At 53.2% G+C, this 20,039-nt stretch overlaps 1 protein-coding gene across 1 annotated transcript; it reads left to right on the forward strand.

Annotated features, from left to right (window-relative positions):
- Nucleotides 1-534: 534 nt before the first annotated feature.
- LOC134017909 (WD repeat, SAM and U-box domain-containing protein 1-like) lies at nucleotides 535-19,045 on the forward strand. The gene is given in 18 exon segments (XM_062458040.1): nucleotides 535-976; nucleotides 1,192-1,262; nucleotides 1,507-1,619; nucleotides 1,884-2,004; nucleotides 2,006-2,072; nucleotides 2,308-2,589; nucleotides 2,678-2,791; nucleotides 6,140-6,233; nucleotides 6,536-6,569; nucleotides 6,718-6,758; nucleotides 10,633-10,711; nucleotides 11,275-11,301; nucleotides 14,332-14,386; nucleotides 14,608-14,733; nucleotides 15,091-15,169; nucleotides 15,414-15,517; nucleotides 15,920-15,956; nucleotides 18,601-19,045. Coding segments are annotated over 18 exon segments (1,752 nt in total). The 5' UTR covers nucleotides 535-762; the 3' UTR covers nucleotides 18,695-19,045.
- Nucleotides 19,046-20,039: the final 994 nt, after the last annotated feature.

Raw genomic sequence — 20,039 nt, forward strand, 5'->3', positions numbered from 1 at the left:
CTTCCTGGTGTGTATAACCACAAGCACACAGCATAGAAACCTGTCAGGGTTCAACAGAGATCTGTCAACATATCAAGGTATATTCCGTCTATCAGTGGTCTTCAACCCTGGTCCTCGGGATCCACTATCCTGCATGTTCTAAATGTTTCCCTGCTCCAACACACCTGATTCAGATGAATGGTTGTTATCGGGCTCATTCATCTGAATCAAGTGTGTTGGAGCAGGGAAACATCTAGAACATACGGCCCTGAGGACCAAAGTTGAAGACCTCTGATCTGTAGTTTTACCGTTGCAATTTACCCCAGTCAATTTGTGTAATGGCTTAATCCTATTCTAACTCTTTCCTATGGCTTATCAGTCATGTTTCATAACTGGTTCTGTTTTTACTGATTGTACACTTATCTTGATGGGGCGTTGCCAACGTTCTTTAGAATATTTTCCAAGAACTGGCCTGCTGCACGCTGTGACTATTCACATGACTGCTCTCCATGCTGACAGCGCGGGAGTGAGAAGTGTTTTGTACCCTGACGAGATCAATGGGCGTAACAAGGAAAGGTAAGCAACGCCAGATAGTTTCACTTTTTTATTTAACTTAGGATTCAATTAAAATTCAATGAAAAATTCCTTCTCAGAATCTTTTTTCAGTGACTTGTCAGTCATGTGCGCAGGTGCGCATTGTTCAAACATTTTTGGTAAGTGTTTTGCGCCACCTTGTGTAAGATTTCGACTATTGTTTACACAGACGCCACCTGCTTGGACAAAATGGTGTCACTAATGTGCACCCTTCAGCATCATGGAGATGACATCAACTGGTGCGCGTTCTCGCCCACTTTGCTGGATACTTGTTCAGGGGACAAAACCATACGTGTGTATGACTCCGCTGACTTTTCGGAACTTCAGTTTTCGCCCCTCTCAGGTCATGGCTATGCGGTTCACTGCTGCTGCTTCAGTACCTGTGGCCGGTACATTGTCACGTGCTCTACCCAAGGCCGTAGCCATGGAGTCAACATTGGGGGGGACGAATGACATTTTTTATGATAATGTCGGACAGCGTGCGCGGGTTACCTGTCGTAGCGTAGCACATTTATATTTTTAGATCAATATATTCGGGGGGACATTGTGACCAGATTTGAATATTGGGGGGGGATATGTCCCCCCCCCCAATATTAATTATGATTGATTACGGCCCTGGCTCTACCGATGGCTCTACCATTATTTGGAGCATGGAAACAGGAGAGATGGTGTCGACTTTTGAACCATTGGTGGAAATCCCGGGGGGGACAGCCAGGGAGGACACGACCCCCCCATATGATTTGTCCCCCCCAATAAATCACTGTAAACATAAATATGTAATTTCAATAATATTAATAATACGCAATGAAAGCGCTTAGCTGATTATGGACACAATGGTGCTTTTTTTTACTGTGCTATGTGTTACAGCAGTAATGTTGGTATCCCCTCAGAAATTGCTCTTGAGAAAATGTCATATAATTGTCCCCCCCAAAGTTGATAGCAGATTTTCGCCACTGCGCGCTCTCGCCAGACTCGACCTTCCTCGTGGCAGGTGCATCAGATGGAACCGTGGTCCTTTGGGCCTTCCACTCAAAAACAATACGTAGGTAAGGTACTTACCGGTAACCGTCATTAGTTTCCATGTTCCCTGAGGGGCAGAGCTGAGCAAACATTGTAACAAACAAAGGATATCAGACATCCTAGCCTAGGTTATACCCAGACTCCACGTGATTCAAACTTGTCTTCTTCCTAATGAGCTTCTAATCAATTCAGTTAACTCTATTGACTCCGGAGGTGATTCAAATGAATTACCAATCCATTCATATATGAATGTAAAATTCTTAGCCTGAACAAAAGGTTTACCTCCGCAGCCATGGAGCCGTTAGCGAAGCTACGGTGCTAGCCCTCTGCTTCTCACCGAACGGATTGGTGTTCGTCACGGGGTGTAGTTATGGAGACATCAAATTATGGGATGTGGACATGAGGCTGCTCCTTCACTGAGAAGTATGCCCACGACCTTTGCGTGGCCTGCTGTCAGTTCGCTGCCCAGAATGAGATTGGTGAGACAATTACAGACAATTAAAATGATAGAAACGCTGCATGATCAAACTCTTCTCTTCACTTCTGCCTGTACCTGAGGCAGAATATATAAAATATTCACGTAAGTTCTTTTTTGTTGAACATTGAACAACAAGACAAGCTTCTGGGTGTGTTTTTCGACTCAGATGTGTTTTTCATCTGAGTCGAGTGTTAAGCTGGGGGAATGTTCCGGTGTCTGGTTGTTGTGTTGTCCAGAGGGGGCCAGGGAGCTGCTGCGTCTGGGCTCCTGTGGGCAGGACGTCCGGGCTGCGTCTGGGCTCCTGTGGGCAGGACGTCCGGGCTGCGTCTGGGCTCCTGTGGGCAGGACGTCCGGGCTGCGTCTGGGCTCCTGTGGGCAGGACGTCCGGGCTGCGTCTGGGCTCCTGTGGGCAGGACGTCCGGGCTGCGTCTGGCCTCCTGTGGGCAGGACGTCCGGGCTGCGTCTGGGCTCCTGTCGGCAGGACGTCCGGGCTGCGTCTGGGTTCCTGTGGGCAGGACGTCCGGGCTGCGTCTGGGCTCCTGTGGGCAGGACGTCCGGGCTGCGTCTGGGCTCCTGTGGGCAGGACGTCTGGGCTCCTGTGGGCAGGACGTCCGGGCTGCGTCTGGGCTCCTGTGGGCAGGACGTCCGGGCTGCGTCTGGGCTCCTGTGGGCAGGACGTCCAGGTGAAGCTCTGGATCTTCTCTCAGCACTCTGGAGAAGGTAGGTTGGCTGGTCGAGGGTTAGCAGGCGCTCTCTCTCTCTCTCTCTCTCTCTCTCTCTCTCTCTCTCTCTCTCTCTCTCTCAGCAAGCTAGTCTCCTTCTGCAGGTCTGGGTTTGAGGAGAACATGATCCCAGAGGGTGTTAGGTTAGAGTGGGGGTGTTAGGTTAACACCTGGGGGTGTTAGGTTAGAGTGGGGGTGTTTACGCTCCTGTTTCGCCCGCGAGACAAAAATGCTGCCTCCCCCTTCCTCAGTTACGACGCACTAAATTCTAAAAAATATATTTTTTAGACGCTACACATGTTATACATCGTTGGAAAGCTACGATTCTTGTGCTTCCATTGAAATAAACCAATTCAAGATCAAGTCGCAATAGCAAGCAAAGTCAACGTCTTTTTCCGGTGAACATTCCTTCAACAATGCCAAAGAAAAAAGTTGTACTCACCCTAAGTTGTTCAAATAGGTCCAGGTGTGCAAATCATGCCATCAAAACTTGATCTGCGTAAGTCCCAAGGGTTCAAAGTATCTAACCATGTAAAGTAATTCGTCCAAATACAATGTTTTACGTTCATGAATAGCCATTATCCTTTGTTTCATTATGCAAGTTAGCCGACGGAAGAAACAACTTGTTCACATAAAAGTGTTATTTTCTCCGATTTATCAACGGAGTATTTACAAAATGAAGGTCTCAAAATGTCCGTTGAACCCTCCCCTTTTGATTGACACCTTGTTCGACCCAATAGGAGCTTCCATGCCCCGTTGACAGCCCTCTAAAGCCAACTAGGTCTGTGCGTCCTGCCCCCCCCCCCCGCCCCCCCCCCCCCCACACTCGTTCTAAACAAATTTCTCGAACTGGCTTCGACTGGCTCTGAAATTAGCTCGTTAGCCTTGTAGCTGACAGCTAGCTGAAAATGCCAATACCTCATTTGTATGCGTCTGTGGAGCCTTCAAAATAACAGTCGATTGCGCAATATGGTTGACAGAATCAGTGTTCTTTGTGCGCCAATCCTTGGAATCAGATAAAGCACTCCAATGTGTTCATGCTTCAGTTTTTTTGTTTCAGTATTACTAATTAGGGATTTAGCTATTATATATGATATTTCTAAGTACCAGAGATGGGCCAGAGATAACAATTATGAAAAATAATACCTTTTTATTTGACCTTGACCTTGGTTACAAAGGGTCATTTTGGAGTCTCCAAAAGACCCTTTTAGAAAATTCCTGGATGTACTCTTATAAAAACATGTGTCAAATATGAATATATTGTGGTATTATGTTTGACTTTTGATTTGAATTGGGTAAGGCTTCAACCTGTGGTCCAATTTAGTCTTCCAGATAATACCTACCACCTCTAGGCCTATTCAGGCCTCTGTTTTCAAAACAAAATCTAGGCGGAAATAGAAATTTTCACTTTCCTTGTGTTCAAGCTTCTATTACTCAACACTAGAAGGACTGACAGGGGTCCTGACAACAGGGGACATAACTTCAGAGTGTCAGCTTTCAAAAGAGATCATTTACATGCATGTACTCCAAATGGTTCAAGAACAGCTTCCAATTTACTTTGGGTATGCTGTTTAGGCGTTTTTAGGCACATTTAACAGGAGGCTTAAGAGGGTGTTAGGTCACAGTCATTCTTCCTGCGGTCCGATCTGAACCACTGATCTACACCCCAGTTACAGTATGTACTGTACAGTGGTACTCCCCAGTTACAGAATGTACTGTACAGTAGAACGCCCCAGTTACAGCATGTAACTTAATTAGAAGCAGATAGATGTGTTGCAAATTTAAGATGTGCAGATAGATGTGTTGCAAATTTAAATTAAGTTAACTGGTGACAACGAAAATCACCAGTTAACTCAATTTAAATTTGCAAGAACTATAGACTAATACAATAACAGGCTTAAATTAACTGACAACAGTTATACGATTTACAGTTCTCAAGGACGCACACACGCAATCTCAACTGAAGCGCGTGTCCATGCTATTCTCCGACATGCACTCTAACAATCACTGCTGATAGACGGCCTTTTGTTCAGCCCTATTTCTGACCGGGCCGCCACGGCAAAATCAACATAGAGGAAAACACTGTATGTGTTACTCTACAGAGGAGGTAGTAATAAATGTTTAATATATGTTGTTGCTCTACACAGGTAGTAATAGATGTGTCGCTCTACAGAGGTAGTAATAGATGAGTAATAGATGTTGTTGCTCTACACTGGTAGTAATAGATGTGGCATGGATGTTGTTGCTCTACACAGGTAGTAATAGATGTGTTGCTCTACACAGGTAGTAATAGATGTGGCATGGATGTTGTTGCTCTACACAGGTAGTAATAGATGTGTCCTAGATGTTGTTGCTCTACACAGGTAGTAATAGATGTGTTGCTCTACACAGGTAGTAAAAGATGTGTTGCTCTACACAGGTAGTAATAGATGTGTTGCTCTACACAGGTAGTAATAGATGTGTTGCTCTACACAGGTAGTAATAGATGTGTTGCTCTACACAGGTAGTAATAGATGTGTCCTAGATGTTGTTGCTCTACACAGGTAGTAATATATGTGTTGCTCTACACAGGTAGTAAAAGATATGTTGCTCTACACAGGTAGTAATAGATGTGTTGCTCTACACAGGTAGTAATAGATGTGGCATGGATGTTGTTGCTCTACACAGGTAGTAATAGATGTTTCCTAGATGTTGTTTCTCTACACAGGTAGTAAAGATGTGTTGCTCTACACAGGTAGTAATAGATGTGTTGCTCTACACAGGTAGTAATAGATGTGGCATGGATGTTGTTGCTCTACACAGGTAGTAATAGATGTGTCCTAGATGTTGTTTCTCTACACAGGTAGTAAAAGATGTGTTGCTCTACACAGGTAGTAATAGATGTGTTGCTCTACACAGGTAGTAATAGATGTGTTTCTCTACACAGGTAGTAATAGATGTGGCATGGATGTTGTTGCTCTACACAGGTAGTAATAGATGCGTTGCTCTATACAGGTAGTAATAGATGTGGCATGGATGTTGTTGCTCTACACAGGTAGTAATAGATGTGTCCTAGATGTTGTTGCTCTACACAGGTAGTAAATAGATGTGTTGCTCTACACAGGTAGTAAAAGATGTGTTGCTCTACACAGGTAGTAATAGATGTGTTGCTTTACACAGGTAGTAATAGATGTGTTGCTCTACACAGGTAGTAATAGATGTGTTGCTCTACACAGGTAGTAATAGATGTGGCATGGATGTTGTTGCTCTACACAGGTAGTAATAGATGTGTTGCTCTACACAGGTAGTAATAGATGTGTTGCTCTACACAGGTAATAGCTGTGTCATAGATGTTGTTGCTCTCCAGACCGGATGACTCGGCTGCTGTGCACTCTGACAGGCCAGTCTGCTCCTGTTCTCTTCTGTGCCTTCTCCTCTGACGGTGACATGCTTGTCTCTGGGTAAGTTCCTTGTTTCTCACTGTTCTACATGTGAATCTGCTTAAATTTAAGTTAATTTCAGTGTTGCAAAGCTAACTCGTCCTGCTGTTTCTCTGTGTGGCCACTAGGGGGATCTGTTTTGTTAGATTCTGTCCTGTCAGGGTCACTCAGAATTCTAGGCATGAATCTCCCATACTGTTTGAGTCTGGTCAGAAATATTTGCTTCATGTCATTCTTTCACCATAAATTAGTCGTTTTTATACAATATTTATCAATTCAGCGCCACAAAGACGTGTGTGACTGACTGTTTTGCGGGCCCACAGCTCTGTGGATAAATCGGTCACGGTCTATGATGCGGTAAGCAGTGTTTTGCGCTCATGTTGTGTGTTTATATGTGGTGTGTTTGTGAGATGAGCGGACCTACGCGAGGCTAGCCTCCCACTGAGGCTCAGAGGCAGCATGCCAGACATTCCTGTTCTACATGATTGTTTGTTGTCTTTTATAGAACCAGGGGGTCCTGCTGCACAGTTTGAAGCAGCATGAAAGGTAATCCTGCCCCCTCCCCCCACCCCTGTCTCCCCCTCCCCTGCCCCCTTACACTGCTGCACTCCCACACTCTGAATTCCTGCTCTCCATCACTCCATACCTGCCTTCCCACACTAACCCTCTTCTCCCTCCCCCTCTACCCCTCCCCTCGCCCACCTTACCCCTCTACCCCTCCCCTCGCCCACCTTACCCCTCTACCCCTCCCCTCTCTCACCTTACCCCTCTACCCCTCCCCCTCTCACCTTACCCCTCTACACCTCCCCTCTCTCATCTTACCCCTCTACCCCTCCCCTCTCTCATCTTACCCCTCTACCCCTCCCCTCTCTCACCTTACCCCTCTACCCCTCCCCCTCTCACCTTACCCCTCTACCCCTCCCCTCTCACCTTACCCCTCTACCCCTCCCCTCTCTCATCTTACCCCTCTACCCCTCCCCCTCTCACCTTACCCCTCTACCCCTCCCCTCGCTCACCTTACCCCTCTACCCCTCCCCTCTCTCATCTTACCCCTCTACCCCTCCCCCTCTCACCTTACCCCTCTACCCCCCCCCTCTCTCACCTTACCCCTCTACCCCTCCCCCCTTTCACCTTACCCCTTTACCCCTCCCCTCTCTCACCTTACCCCTCTACCCCTCCCCCCTCTCACCTTACCCCTCTACCCCTCCCCCTCTCACCTTACCCCTCTACCCCTCCCCTCTCTCATCTTACCCCTCTACCCCTCCCCTCTCTCACCTTACCCCTCTACCCCTCCCCCTCTCACCTTACCCCTCTACCCCTCCCCTCTCACCTTACCCCTCTACCCCTCCCCTCTCTCATCTTACCCCTCTACCCCTCCCCCTCTCACCTTACCCCTCTACCCCTCCCCTCGCTCACCTTACCCCTCTACCCCTCCCCCTCTCACCTTACCCCTCTACCCCTCCCCCCTTTCACCTTACCCCTTTACCCCTCCCCTCTCTCACCTTACCCCTCTACCCCTCCCCCCTCTCACCTTACCCCTCTACCCCTCCCCTCTCACCTTACCCCTTTACCCCTCCCCTCTCACCTTACCCCTCTACCCCTCCCCCTCTCACCTTACCCCTCTACCCCTCCCCCCTCTCACCTTACCCCTCTACCCCTCCCCCCTCCCCCCTCTCACCTTACCCCTTTACCCCTCCCCTCGCCCACCTTACCCCTCTACCCCTCCCCTCTCTCACCTTACCCCTCTACCCCTCCCCTCGCCCACCTTACCCCTCTACCCCTCCCCTCTCTCACCTTACCCCTCTACCCCTCCCCTCGCCCACCTTACCCCTCTACCCCTCCCCCTCTCACCTTACCCCTCTACCCCTCCCCCCTCTCACCTTACCCCTCTACCCCTCCCCCCTCTCACCTTACCCCTTTACCCCTCCCCTCGCCCACCTTACCCCTCTACCCCTCCCCTCTCTCACCTTACCCCTCTACCCCTCCCCTCGCCCACCTTACCCCTCTACCCCTCCCCTCTCTCACCTTACCCCTCTACCCCTCCCCTCGCCCACCTTACCCCTCTACCCCTCCCCCCTCTCACCTTACCCCTTTACCCCTCCCCTCGCCCACCTTACCCCTCTACCCCTCCCCTCTCTCACCTTACCCCTCTACCCCTCCCCTCGCCCACCTTACCCCTCTACCCCTCCCCTCTCTCACCTTACCCCTCTACCCCTCCCCTCGCCCACCTTACCCCTCTACCCCTCCCCTCTCTCACCTTACCCCTTTACCCCTCCCCTCTCTCACCTTACCCCTCTACCCCTCCCCTCTCTCACCTTACCCCTCCCCTCTCTCACCTTACCCCTCTACCCCTCCCCTCGCTCACCTTACCCCTCTACCCCTCCCCTCGTTCACCTTACCCCTCTACCCCTCCCCCTCTCACCTTACCCCTCTACCCCTCCCCCCTCTCACCTTACCCCTCTACCCCTCCCCCCTCTCATCTTACCCCTCTACCCCTCCCCTCTCACCTTACCCCTCTACCCCTCCCCCTCTCACCTTACCCCTCTACCCCTCCCCCCTCTCACCTTACCCCTCTACCCCTCCCCCCTCTCACCTTACCCCTTTACCCCTCCCCTCGCCCACCTTACCCCTCTACCCCTCCCCTCTCTCACCTTACCCCTCTACCCCTCCCCTCGCCCACCTTACCCCTCTACCCCTCCCCTCTCTCACCTTACCCCTCTACCCCTCCCCTCGCCCACCTTACCCCTCTACCCCTCCCCTCTCTCACCTTACCCCTTTACCCCTCCCCTCTCTCACCTTACCCCTCTACCCCTCCCCTCTCTCACCTTACCCCTCTACCCCTCCCCTCTCTCACCTTACCCCTCTACCCCTCCCCTCGCTCACCTTACCCCTCTACCCCTCCCCTCGTTCACCTTACCCCTCTACCCCTCCCCCTCTCACCTTACCCCTCTACCCCTCCCCCCTCTCATCTTACCCCTCTACCCCTCCCCCCTCTCATCTTACCCCTCTACCCCTCCCCCTCTCAGCTTACCCCTCTACCCCTCCCCCCTCTCACCTTACCCCTCTACCCCTCCCCTCGCTCACCTTACCCCTCTACCCCTCCCCTCGTTCACCTTACCCCTCTACCCCTCCCCCTCTCACCTTACCCCTCTACCCCTCCCCCCTCTCACCTTACCCCTCTACCCCTCCCCCTCTCACCTTACCCCTCTACCCCTCCCCCCTCTCATCTTACCCCTCTACCCCTCCCCCCTCTCATCTTACCCCTCTACCCCTCCCCCTCTCACCTTACCCCTCTACCCCTCCCCCCTCTCACCTTACCCCTCTACCCCTCCCCCCTCTCACCTTACCCCTCTACCCCTCCCCCTCTCACCTTACCCCTCTACCCCTCCCCTCTCACCTTACCCCTCTACCCCTCCCCTCTCACCTTACCCCTCTACCCCTCCCCCCTCTCACCTTACCCCTCTACCCCTCCCCCTCTCACCTTACCCCTCTACCCCTCCCCTCTCACCTTACCCCTCTACCCCTCCCCTCTCACCTTACCCCTCTACCCCTCCCCCCTCTCACCTTACCCCTCTACCCCTCCCCCTCTCACCTTACCCCTCTACCCCTCCCCTCGCTCACCTTACCCCTCTACCCCTCCCCTCTCACCTTACCCCTCTACCCCTCCCCTCTCTCACCTTACCCCTCTACCCCTCCCCTCGCTCACCTTACCCCTCTACCCCTCCCCTCGTTCACCTTACCCCTCTACCCCTCCCCCTCTCACCTTACCCCTCTACCCCTCCCCCCTCTCATCTTACCCCTCTACCCCTCCCCCCTCTCATCTTACCCCTCTACCCCTCCCCCTCTCAGCTTACCCCTCTACCCCTCCCCCCTCTCACCTTACCCCTCTACCCCTCCCCTCGCTCACCTTACCCCTCTACCCCTCCCCTCGTTCACCTTACCCCTCTACCCCTCCCCCTCTCACCTTACCCCTCTACCCCTCCCCCCTCTCACCTTACCCCTCTACCCCTCCCCCTCTCACCTTACCCCTCTACCCCTCCCCCCTCTCACCTTACCCCTCTACCCCTCCCCCTCTCACCTTACCCCTCTACCCCTCCCCTCTCACCTTACCCCTCTACCCCTCCCCTCTCACCTTACCCCTCTACCCCTCCCCCCTCTCACCTTACCCCTCTACCCCTCCCCCTCTCACCTTACCCCTCTACCCCTCCCCTCTCACCTTACCCCTCTACCCCTCCCCTCTCACCTTACCCCTCTACCCCTCCCCCCTCTCACCTTACCCCTCTACCCCTCCCCCTCTCACCTTACCCCTCTACCCCTCCCCCCTCTCACCTTACCCCTCTACCCCTCCCCCTCTCACCTTACCCCTCTACCCCTCCCCCCTCTCCCTCTTCTATCCCTCCTCTCCCTCCCCTTGCATCAGGTATGTGACTGCCGTGGATTTTTCCCCCACCAGACCCTGGATGGCCTCTGGCCTCTGGGAGGGGGAGAGAGGGAGCAGGGTGGTGTCTTAGTCCAGTGACAGCAGGTGGCCCGGCTGGGAGACAGGAGGATGTGTTAGTTTTGTACAACTGGGCAGCCTGGTCCCCCCAGGGCCCCCCTAGACTCGCGGGGAGCTGTGAGAAAGCTCTGGTGCTCCTAACAAACACAACGGATACTGGCTGGAACGCCAAGTAACTCCACTGTGATGCGTCAGAATGCAGCTGGTTCCTCTCATCAGAGGTTCTAGAACCTTCACTGAGGCTTCTGTCTGGGAGCAGCCATGTTGACGGAGCACATTCCTCTCCTCTCTCATCACTGCTGTGTAAACACTTTCCTCTTTGATGGGATCTAGTCTCATCTCCCCTCTGCTGTATTTTTACAGTCCAACAACAGAATCCCCAAAACACCTAATATTGTGTGTGATTAGCATGCTTGTCTAGCTTGTCACAGCGGGATTCTGAACAGCAAGTTAGCTAACAAACAGCATGATGGAGAAGGGGATATACTATGAAGCGCAGCAAAATATATCTTTGCCACTTCTCTGCTCCCTCGAACTCATGGCTTCTCTTGTCTGTTGTTTCAGCTGAATCTAAGCAGCCCCCAGACCAAGGTAGGATCTCCCTGATATGTTTTAAAGGATGATTAAAGAACTTGTATTTTTAGGGGGCTTAATGGATACAGGTGACAGTGAATGATGGAGAGTAGAGAGAGAGTGAGAGAGATATGAAATGGTAAAAGGGACAGAGTTGAAAAGAAAACAAATGTTATATTAATGAGACATAACCTCCAGTTATCAGTCAGCTGCTAATGATGGGAGGTGTGTGTGTGTGTGTGTGTGTGTGTGTCAGTGGCAGGTGCTGCAACACACCAGTTATCTGTCACACACATGAAAAATGATGGCTGCTTACACAATGTTACCAGAAGGTTACTGTGTCTGATGAACAGTATGTCTGCAAAGGCTACAATAACTGGTGTGTGTGTGTGTGTGTGTGTGTGTGAAAGAGAAGGAGTGCCTCTCTGTGCATGAGACAGTGTGTGTGAGGGAGATTGTGTTAAGGACAAGGCTGATGAATATTCTGTGAGCATCTAAATGTGATTAAAGGTCTGTTGATGGAAGGCAGGGCGTGTAGCTGGGTGATCAGGTTAGAGGCGAGGGCCTCTCTTTAATCTGTGTGTGAGGGAGTCACTGCCGATTTGCTATCAGCCCAAAGGGAGGGGGGCAGGCAGGCGGAGGGGGAGAGGGGGGCAGGGGGAGAGGGGGGCAGGGTGAGAGGGAGAGGGGGGCAGAGGGAGAGGGGGGCAGGGGGAGGGGGAGGGGGGAGGGATGGATGGAATGTGTGGAAGAGGTTGTGTGGATCAGATAAGAGCCTGAGCAGGAGATGGGGGAGGGGCTATTATGGCCAAGCACGTCTTCACTTCCTGTTGTTGTGTGTTTGACAGGAAGTTTTCTGCCCCCCCCCCCCCCCCCAGGCTGCTGGTGTCTGATTGGTCAGAGTTGTCCTGGCTGCAGGGGGAGGGGCTAGCGGAGCTGGTCGAAGTTTTAAAAGACGACAACATAGACGGAGCAAAACTCTTCAGTCTGAACAAGGAAACTCTAAGCGAGCTTGTGGTGAGGGGATGACACACACACACACATACACACACACACATGTACACACACACACACGTACACACACATATATACACACGCATGCATACACACACACAGACCAACACACGCATATATACACACACACAGACCAACACACGCATATATACACACGCATGCAGACACACACACAGACCAACACACGCATATATACACACGCATGCATACATACACATACACATACACACACACACACACACCAACACGTGCATATATACAAATGTACACATGCATACACACAAACTGTTGTCCAGGATTGTAATGTGCTTTAGATTGGACTGGCCGATACATTCGCCACTTATTTCAGTTCTAATCTCTTGTCAGTTCTCCCCAAAATGGTCATCTTTACCCCAGGGTTTTCGAGCAGCAGAATTACATATCTTCTAAACGTCCTCTATCTGGGATATAAATCTCTTACATCATTTTCTGGAGCGTATATCCCACCAGATGACCTTATAAAACAGATAATCCCTCTGAAAATGGGATTGGTGGATCTGGGCTGAGCCATGGTTTTACTGGCTGCCTCGTTCCTCGCTGAAATGCAGCCATGCAGTCAGTGCAGCCTGTCTGTCTGTCAGTGCAGCCTGTTTTTCTGTCTGTCAGTGCAGCCTGTCTGTCTGTCAGTGCAGCCTGTCTGTCTGTCAGTGCAGCCTGTCTGTCTGTCTGTCTGTGCAGCCTGTCTGTCTGTCAGTGCAGCCTGTCTCTCTGTCAGTGCAGCCTGTCTGTCCGTCAGTGCAGCCTGTCTGTCTGTCTGTCTGTGCAGCCTGTCTGTCTGTCAGTGCAGCCTGTCTCTCTGTCAGTGCAGCCTGTCTGTCCGTCAGTGCAGCCTGTCTGTCTGTCAGTCAGGGCAGCCTGTCTGTCTGTCAGTGCAGCCTGTCTGTCTGTCAGTGCAGCCTGTCTGTCTGTCAGTGCAGCCTGTCTCTCTGTCAGTGCAGCCTGTCTCTCTGTCAGTGCAGCCTGTCTGTCTGTCTGTCTGTCAGTGCAGCCTGTCAGGCTGTCTGTCAGTGCAGCCTGTCTGTCTGTCAGTGCAGCCTGTCTGTCTGTCTGTCTGTCTGTCTGTCTGTCAGTGCAGCCTGTCTGTCTGTCTGTCAGTGCAGCCTGTCTGTCTGTCAGCATGAAGGTGGTTCACAGCTGCAGCAGCCCTGAGGACTGAGGAGAACCTTATGTGTGTTTGTAAACTTGCCCGCTAACCCACCATCATTGCCGAAGAACACTTCGTTTTTTACGCTCTTGAGTAAATGAGATTCCGCCCTGTTACTTTATGAAATATTCATAAGGCTCTGCGTTTCTACCAGACACCTTCCTGCACGGGCTCAGGAAAAATCTCCATATCACATGTTCAACGGCGCGGTGAGCGGCGCGTCAAGTGGCGCGGTGAGCGGCGCGGTGAACGGCAGTTGTTAAACTCCCCGCTACATTACAAATATTGGCATCAGGATCAATTCAAACAGTCATCGCTGTTTTGACTTTGGTGGCTGATCCATTATAGAAAGAGAGAAGGAGGCCCGTTTAAATGCTCGCAATGTACGGTATAGTGGGCGGAGAAAGGCGCTGATTACCCGATGACCTGCAGGTTTCGTAAATACGACGTAAACTGAAGTATCACAGCGTGCGCAATCTGCGGTTTGGCCACTTTGCTAATAACGCTACGTTTGCGAATGTATGTACATGAGGCCCACAGAGAGGAGTGAATGTCAGCTGTTGTTATGCAGACACTGAAAGATACTGTTCAGAACGGTTCTCTCCTCTTACCCACAACAAGAGTTAATTGGATGAACGAATGGTTCAGCAGATTGATTGGTACCTCCACAACGGCGCCCTGAGGGATGTGGTCTGTTTGTGATGCCAGTGTCATCTCTGCTGGTGTAGCTGCTCAGGTTCTCCTGGTGTAGATGCTCAGGTTCTCCTGGTGTAGCTGCTCAGGTTCTCCTGGTGTGGCTGCTCAGGTTCTCCTGGTGTAGCTGCTCAGGTTCTCCTGGTGTGGCTGCTCAGGTTCTCCTGGTGTGGCTGCTCAGGTTCTCCTGGTGTGGCTGCTCAGGTTCTCCTGGTGTGGCTGCTCAGGTTCTCCTGGTGTAGCTGCTCAGGTTCTCCTGGTGTAGCTGCTCAGGTTCTCCTGGTGTAGCTGCTCAGGTTCTCCTGGTGTGGCTGCTCAGGTTCTCCTGGTGTGGCTGCTCAGGTTCTCCTGGTGTGGCTGCTCAGGTTCTCCTGGTGTAGCTGCTCAGGTTCTCCTGGTGTAGCTGCTCAGGTTCTCCTGGTGTGGCTGCTCAGGTTCTCCTGGTGTAGCTGCTCAGGTTCTCCTGGTGTGGCTGCTCAGGTTCTCCTGGTGTAGCTGCTCAGGTTCTCCTGGTGTAGCTGCTCAGGTTCTCCTGGTGTGGCTGCTCACGTCCCTGACAGGTGGAATCTTCTTTCTGCTCTCTGGGGGGTCTTTCTACTGTGCAGTCAGTAGAAAGGCTGTGGCAGCAGGTTAGGAGGGTGTGCTTCAACAGATCCCTTCTCGTCGTCAAGGCGAGGGGTAGGCAAGGCCCTTATTCCGTTCTCATCAGCACCGTGCAGGAGTCAGGGGATGCATCACAGCATCCTATCTACAGTCACCAGCCGTCACCAGGGCCCTGCCAGTGGATGGACCTGCTGTCGCCCACACTTGAATCATGCCCCCTATTCAGACGTCTGGTCCATTGTGCGGCTGTTGGTTTGACAGTGGAAACAATGCAATCTGTTGAGCAGTGAGGCTTATCCTGCGCTGTGTGCCAGGTGAAGGCATGCTCTATACAGCCTTGGAGGATGTCATCTCAGGCCAGCTGGTTTCGTGCCACGGCTGTCACCAGGGTCGGTCTGTGGAGATATGACCATTACCAAGGACAGCTCCTCTAGTGTTACCTCTAGTGTTACCACAGACAGCTCCTCTAGTGTTACCTCTAGTGTTACCACAGACAGCTCCTCTAGTGTTACCACAGACAGCTCCTCTAGTGTTACCTCTAGTGTTACCACAGACAGCTCCTCTAGTGTTACCACAGACAGCTCCTCTAGTGTTACCTCTAGTGTTACCACAGACAGCTCCTCTAGTGTTACCACAGACAGAAGGTGGAGGAGCTTAAGGATGGGCTGAGTGGCCCCAGGGCCCCTGACGAGTTCCTGTGCCCCATCACCAGGGAGCTGATGAGGGAGCCGGTTATCGCTGCAGGACACACCCTCACCTGCAGGTCAGGACACAGCCTCACCTGCAGGTCAGGACACAGCCTCACCTGCAGGTCAGGACACAGCCTCACCTGCAGATCAGGACACAGCCTCACCTGCAGATCAGGACACAGCCTCACCTGCAGATCAGGACACAGCCTCACCTGCAGGTCAGGACACAGCCTCACCTGTAGGCCGGAACACAACCTCACCTGCCGTCTCCCTCACACACTCCAGGCTGTGGACATGGATGTCTATTAAAACAGGCATTAAGACTGAAAACCTACACGTTTCATTTAGTAGAGCATGCACATTTTATTATGTTTTTTTATGTAGTAATCTAAAGACATCTCTATTGACCATATTAAACCAGTTTAGCTAAAGGTATCTGTGTGTGTGTGTGTTCCTGACGGTTACTCTTATGAGCGGGAAGTGATAGAGAGGTGCCAAGAAGCGCTCAGGCCCCATGACCAACCTGCCCCTCCCCAACACATTGCTCTCCAACCTGCCCCTCCCCACCACCGTGCTCACCAACCTGCCCCTCCCCCACCACCGTGCTCACCAACCTGCCCCTCCCCCACCACCGTGCTCACCAACCTGCCCCTCCCCCACCACCGTGCTCACCAACCTGCCCCTCCCCACCACCGTGCTCACCAACCTGCCCCTCCCCCACCACCGTGCTCACCAACCTGCCCCTCCCCACCACCGTGCTCTCCAACCTGCCCCTCCCCAGCACCGTGCTCACCAACCTGCCCCTCCCCCAGCACCGTGCTCACCAACCTGCCCCTCCCCACCACCGTGCTCACCAACCTGCCCCTCCCCACCACCCTGCTCTCCAACCTGCCCCTCCCCCACCACCGTGCTCACCAACCTGCCCCTCCCCCAGCACCGTGCTCACCAACCTGCCCCTCCCCACCACCGTGCTCACCAACCTGCCCCTCCCCACCACCGTGCTCACCAACCTGCCCCTCCCCACCACCGTGCTCACCAACCTGCCCCTCCCCACCACCCTGCTCTCCAACCTGCCCCTCCCCCACCACCGTGCTCACCAACCTGCCCCTCCCCCAGCACCGTGCTCACCAACCTGCCCCTCCCCCACCACCGTGCTCACCAACCTGCCCCTCCCCCACCACCGTGCTCACCAACCTGCCCCTCCCCCACCACCCTGCTCTCCAACCTGCCCCTCCCCACCACCGTGCTCACCAACCTGCCCCTCCCCCACCACCGTGCTCTCCAACCTGCCCCTCCCCAGCACCGTGCTCACCAACCTGCCCCTCCCCCAGCACCGTGCTCACCAACCTGCCCCTCCCCCACCACCGTGCTCACCAACCTGCCCCTCCCCCACCACCGTGCTCACCAACCTGCCCCTCCCCCAACACCGTGCTCACCAACCTGCCCCTCCCCCAGCACCGTGCTCACCAACCTGCCCCTCCCCACCACCGTGCTCACCAACCTGCCCCTCCCCACCACCGTGCTCACCAACCTGCCCCTCCCCACCACCGTGCTCACCAACCTGCCCCTCCCCACCACCGTGCTCACCAACCTGCCCCTCCCCCACCACCGTGCTCACCAACCTGCCCCTCCCCCACCACCGTGCTCACCAACCTGCCCCTCCCCCACCACCGTGCTCTCCAACCTGCCCCTCCCCCACCACCGTGCTCTCCAACCTGCCCCTCCCCAGCACCGTGCTCACCAACCTGCCCCTCCCCCAGCACCGTGCTCACCAACCTGCCCCTCCCCCACCACCGTGCTCACCAACCTGCCCCTCCCCACCACCGTGCTCACCAACCTGCCCCTCCCCCACCACCGTGCTCACCAACCTGCCCCTCCCCAGCACCGTGCTCACCAACCTGCCCCTCCCCCAGCACCGTGCTCACCAACCTGCCCCTCCCCCAGCACCGTGCTCACCAACCTGCCCCTCCCCACCACCGTGCTCACCAACCTGCCCCTCCCCACCACCGTGCTCACCAACCTGCCCCTCCCCCAGCACCGTGCTCACCAACCTGCCCCTCCCCCACCACCGTGCTCACCAACCTGCCCCTCCCCCACCACCGTGCTCTCCAACCTGCCCCTCCCCCACCACCGTGCTCACCAACCTGCCCCTCCCCCACCACCGTGCTCTCCAACCTGCCCCTCCCCAGCACCGTGCTCACCAACCTGCCCCTCCCCAGCACCGTGCTCACCAACCTGCCCCTCCCCCACCACCGTGCTCACCAACCTGCCCCTCCCCAGCACCGTGCTCACCAACCTGCCCCTCCCCCAGCACCGTGCTCACCAACCTGCCCCTCCCCACCACCGTGCTCACCAACCTGCCCCTCCCCACCACCGTGCTCACCAACCTGCCCCTCCCCAGCACCGTGCTCACCAACCTGCCCCTCCCCAGCACCGTGCTCACCAACCTGCCCCTCCCCAGCACCCTGCTCTCCAACCTGCCCCTCCCCCAGCACCGTGCTCACCAACCTGCCCCTCCCCAGCACCGTGCTCACCAACCTGCCCCTCCCCCACCACCGTGCTCACCAACCTGCCCCTCCCCACCACCCTGCTCTCCAACCTGCCCCTCCCCCAACACCGTGCTCACCAACCTGCCCCTCCCCCAGCACCGTGCTCACCAACCTGCCCCTCCCCCACCACCGTGCTCACCAACCTGCCCCTCCCCCAGCACCGTGCTCACCAACCTGCCCCTCCCCCAGCACCGTGCTCACCAACCTGCCCCTCCCCACCACCGTGCTCACCAACCTGCCCCTCCCCCAGCACCGTGCTCACCAACCTGCCCCTCCCCCACCACCGTGCTCACCAACCTGCCCCTCCCCACCACCGTGCTCACCAACCTGCCCCTCCCCACCACCGTGCTCACCAACCTGCCCCTCCCCACCACCGTGCTCACCAACCTGCCCCTCCCCACCACCGTGCTCACCAACCTGCCCCTCCCCCAGCACCGTGCTCACCAACCTGCCCCTCCCCCACCACCGTGCTCTCCAACCTGCCCCTCCCCAACACCGTGCTCACCAACCTGCCCCTCCCCCACCACCGTGCTCACCAACCTGCCCCTCCCCCAGCACCCTGCTCACCAACCTGCCCCTCCCCCAGCACCGTGCTCACCAACCTGCCCCTCCCCAACACCGTGCTCACCCCCAACAGAAGGCTGAAGACGGCCATCGCTCGCTGGAAGTCCTCCCGGTAGACGCTGCTGGAAGCTGGAAGCAGAGCCTCGGTTCAGTACCAACCACCATTACTGCCCCAGTAGTCATTAGGCCCTTGACCAATATTGATGAAATAAGTGCACTAACACGAATGTGGAACATTAAATTACATGCTTGTGTGCTTTGTAAATAGCCATACAGAATACGTGTCGCAATATTCCATCATCTGGACATTATATAGTGGCTTACAGTAATATAAACTAGAGAGGTTAACATTTCTGGGTAAATTGTGAAGTGTGCTTGAAGCTGGGGCAGTTAATTTATTAACTATGTCACCCCCAAACCTACTGTTTAAATGAATACATGTCCATAATGTTCATAACTAGCCTGTTGGAGCAGTCAACCTAATCAATACAACAGTCTTGTTTTGTAGCCTACTTGGCTAATGTATGAACACTGTGAATAAGACACTACCGTAGCCAGCTGCTTCAGAGTTGTTGATTTAACTAAAGTTGTTGGGGTCAAATTTAAAGCGCATAAATTGGTACATATAGTTAATTTGTTATTTCAATAATTTCCCAGAGAATAATATTAAACCGTAGACTGTGAAAATTTGCTTCGGACTGTCGCTAGCTAGTGTTAGTGGCACTTTACGGCACAAAAACTTTACCCCCAACGGAACCTCCCAGGAAGTAATATACATTATTTCATGTAGTTTTGGGTGTATAATAAAAAGATATGTGAGAACAAGAGTGCTGATAGCAAGAGTGCTGATAGCAAGCACACTAATTATCTCTTTATTCTTGGCACGAACTGCACTGCGGTGATATTTTACAAACTGACAAAGTTTGTGGCGCAAGTATCATCTTATGCTAAGAGGGAAACAAATTAAGATCAGTGGACTGTGGCCTATTTATGTGCAAATTTCATATCCTGCTCATGTTAATTTCTCTTTAGCTTCTTCTCGTGCATTGAAACAATGTTTTCTAACGGCCTGATGCAGCTGATGTTTCAGATACGACAAGTAGGCAGCAGTCCTGATATCTTTCTGCGTCTTTATTGACCCCTGCGGTGGCTATGGCAGGCATGTTCCTGTATGGGAGGTGAACACAGGTAATACAGCTCACAAAACTGAAGACATGGCAACAATTGCAAGAAACATACATAATAAAATAGAACTGTTGGCCCATGCCCCCAAAACCTTTCAGTTTTATAGAATTTCTCTTTATAATAAACTGCAGTTGTGGCATGCACTTAAACCAATATTATCGACAGCATATTTATTATTGAAATCGTAAAATGTCTTAGTAGCTGTGCAAAAATAACTATATAAAATATATTGCTTTTACAATTAACCAAGCCAAAGGCGCTGTAAATAAATTAAAC

The sequence above is a fragment of the Osmerus eperlanus genome, chromosome 3 (genome assembly GCF_963692335.1).
Source record: "Osmerus eperlanus chromosome 3, fOsmEpe2.1, whole genome shotgun sequence".
Classification (NCBI taxonomy): Eukaryota; Metazoa; Chordata; class Actinopteri; order Osmeriformes; family Osmeridae; genus Osmerus; species Osmerus eperlanus.